The following is a 989-nucleotide window of genomic DNA, read 5'->3' on the forward strand; positions in this document are numbered from 1 at the left end:
ATATATATATATAAAGCATTTTTTCTAGATATTTCTTCGTATAATAATGAAATATCTGGAAAAATGTAAATTAAAAGAAAAGAACCGAAGGGAATAATATTGGTCATGCGAGATATTTGGTATCTCTCAGATCTCTAGCACAGAATGGCGTAAGGTTCTTTCAATCCACTTGTTTATCGAAAAGAAGGAGTCACTGACCTAGCGATGATGCTCATTGCGACAGGAAAGCATCCCATCCGTTTACCACCCAGAAAATATTCCGTTGTACTGTCTTGCTTGCTGAAGAAGCCAAAGTACACGCCGATAAGAACGCTGACGAGCAGTAGCAGACTGAAGAGCGTGTAGTCAAGCCATCCGAACATGAAACGATTCAAATTCTCCGTTTCTTGGCTAAACGTGATGCCAGTGGTGAAGGGATTCTCCATTATTTTCTCCTCGTCTCTTGAATGAATTTTGAATGGATCAACGAATCAACCTTTTCCTACGAGTACCGAACGGATAATGCGATACGCGATACATATAGTGTGCTTCCCGTCCTTTGCGTCCGTCACCCCCCGATCTCTATTCATCTGGTGTAAAAAACAAGGAACAAACGCAATCTGGTATTGCTGACTTGCAAATATACCGTCACATGTATGTCATAATTCCACCGTGAGAGATTAATTTATAACCCCGGTACACATATGATAACGTAAGTAACGGGCTTTGATGACGAAACTGATATTTACTATTTAGTATCTTTATTAATGATTTTGGAGTAATTGGATTGGAATAAAAACGAAAAAGTAGAAACGTGTGAGAAAACGAGAGTGATGAACTGTACTCACAATCATCATTACGTACGTCGGATTTATTAAATCTGACAGGATTGTATTAGGATCGGTGCGAGAGATAATTGAAAGGATATTATTGGATTTAACTGTTGTACGAATTGACTACGTAAAGAGTGTGTGTGTGTGTGTGTGTGTGTGTGTGTGTGTGTGTGTGTG

At 38.9% G+C, this 989-nt stretch overlaps 1 protein-coding gene across 1 annotated transcript in view; it reads right to left on the reverse strand.

Moving 5' to 3' along the window:
• The window catches only part of LOC108747398 (sodium-coupled monocarboxylate transporter 1-like), a 6,651-nt gene extending 6,018 nt beyond the window's left edge, over nt 1-633 (reverse strand). Inside the window, exon 1 of the mRNA XM_018484822.1 lies at nt 199-633. Within this exon, the coding sequence (XP_018340324.1) occupies nt 199-425 (227 nt within the window). The 5' untranslated portion in view covers nt 426-633. The remainder of the gene's footprint in view (nt 1-198) is intronic.
• Between the last annotated feature and the right edge of the window lie 356 nt (nt 634-989).

This window comes from Trachymyrmex septentrionalis, unplaced genomic scaffold (genome assembly GCF_001594115.1).
Source record: "Trachymyrmex septentrionalis isolate Tsep2-gDNA-1 unplaced genomic scaffold, Tsep1.0 scaffold2, whole genome shotgun sequence".
NCBI classification, from domain to species: domain Eukaryota; kingdom Metazoa; phylum Arthropoda; class Insecta; order Hymenoptera; family Formicidae; genus Trachymyrmex; species Trachymyrmex septentrionalis.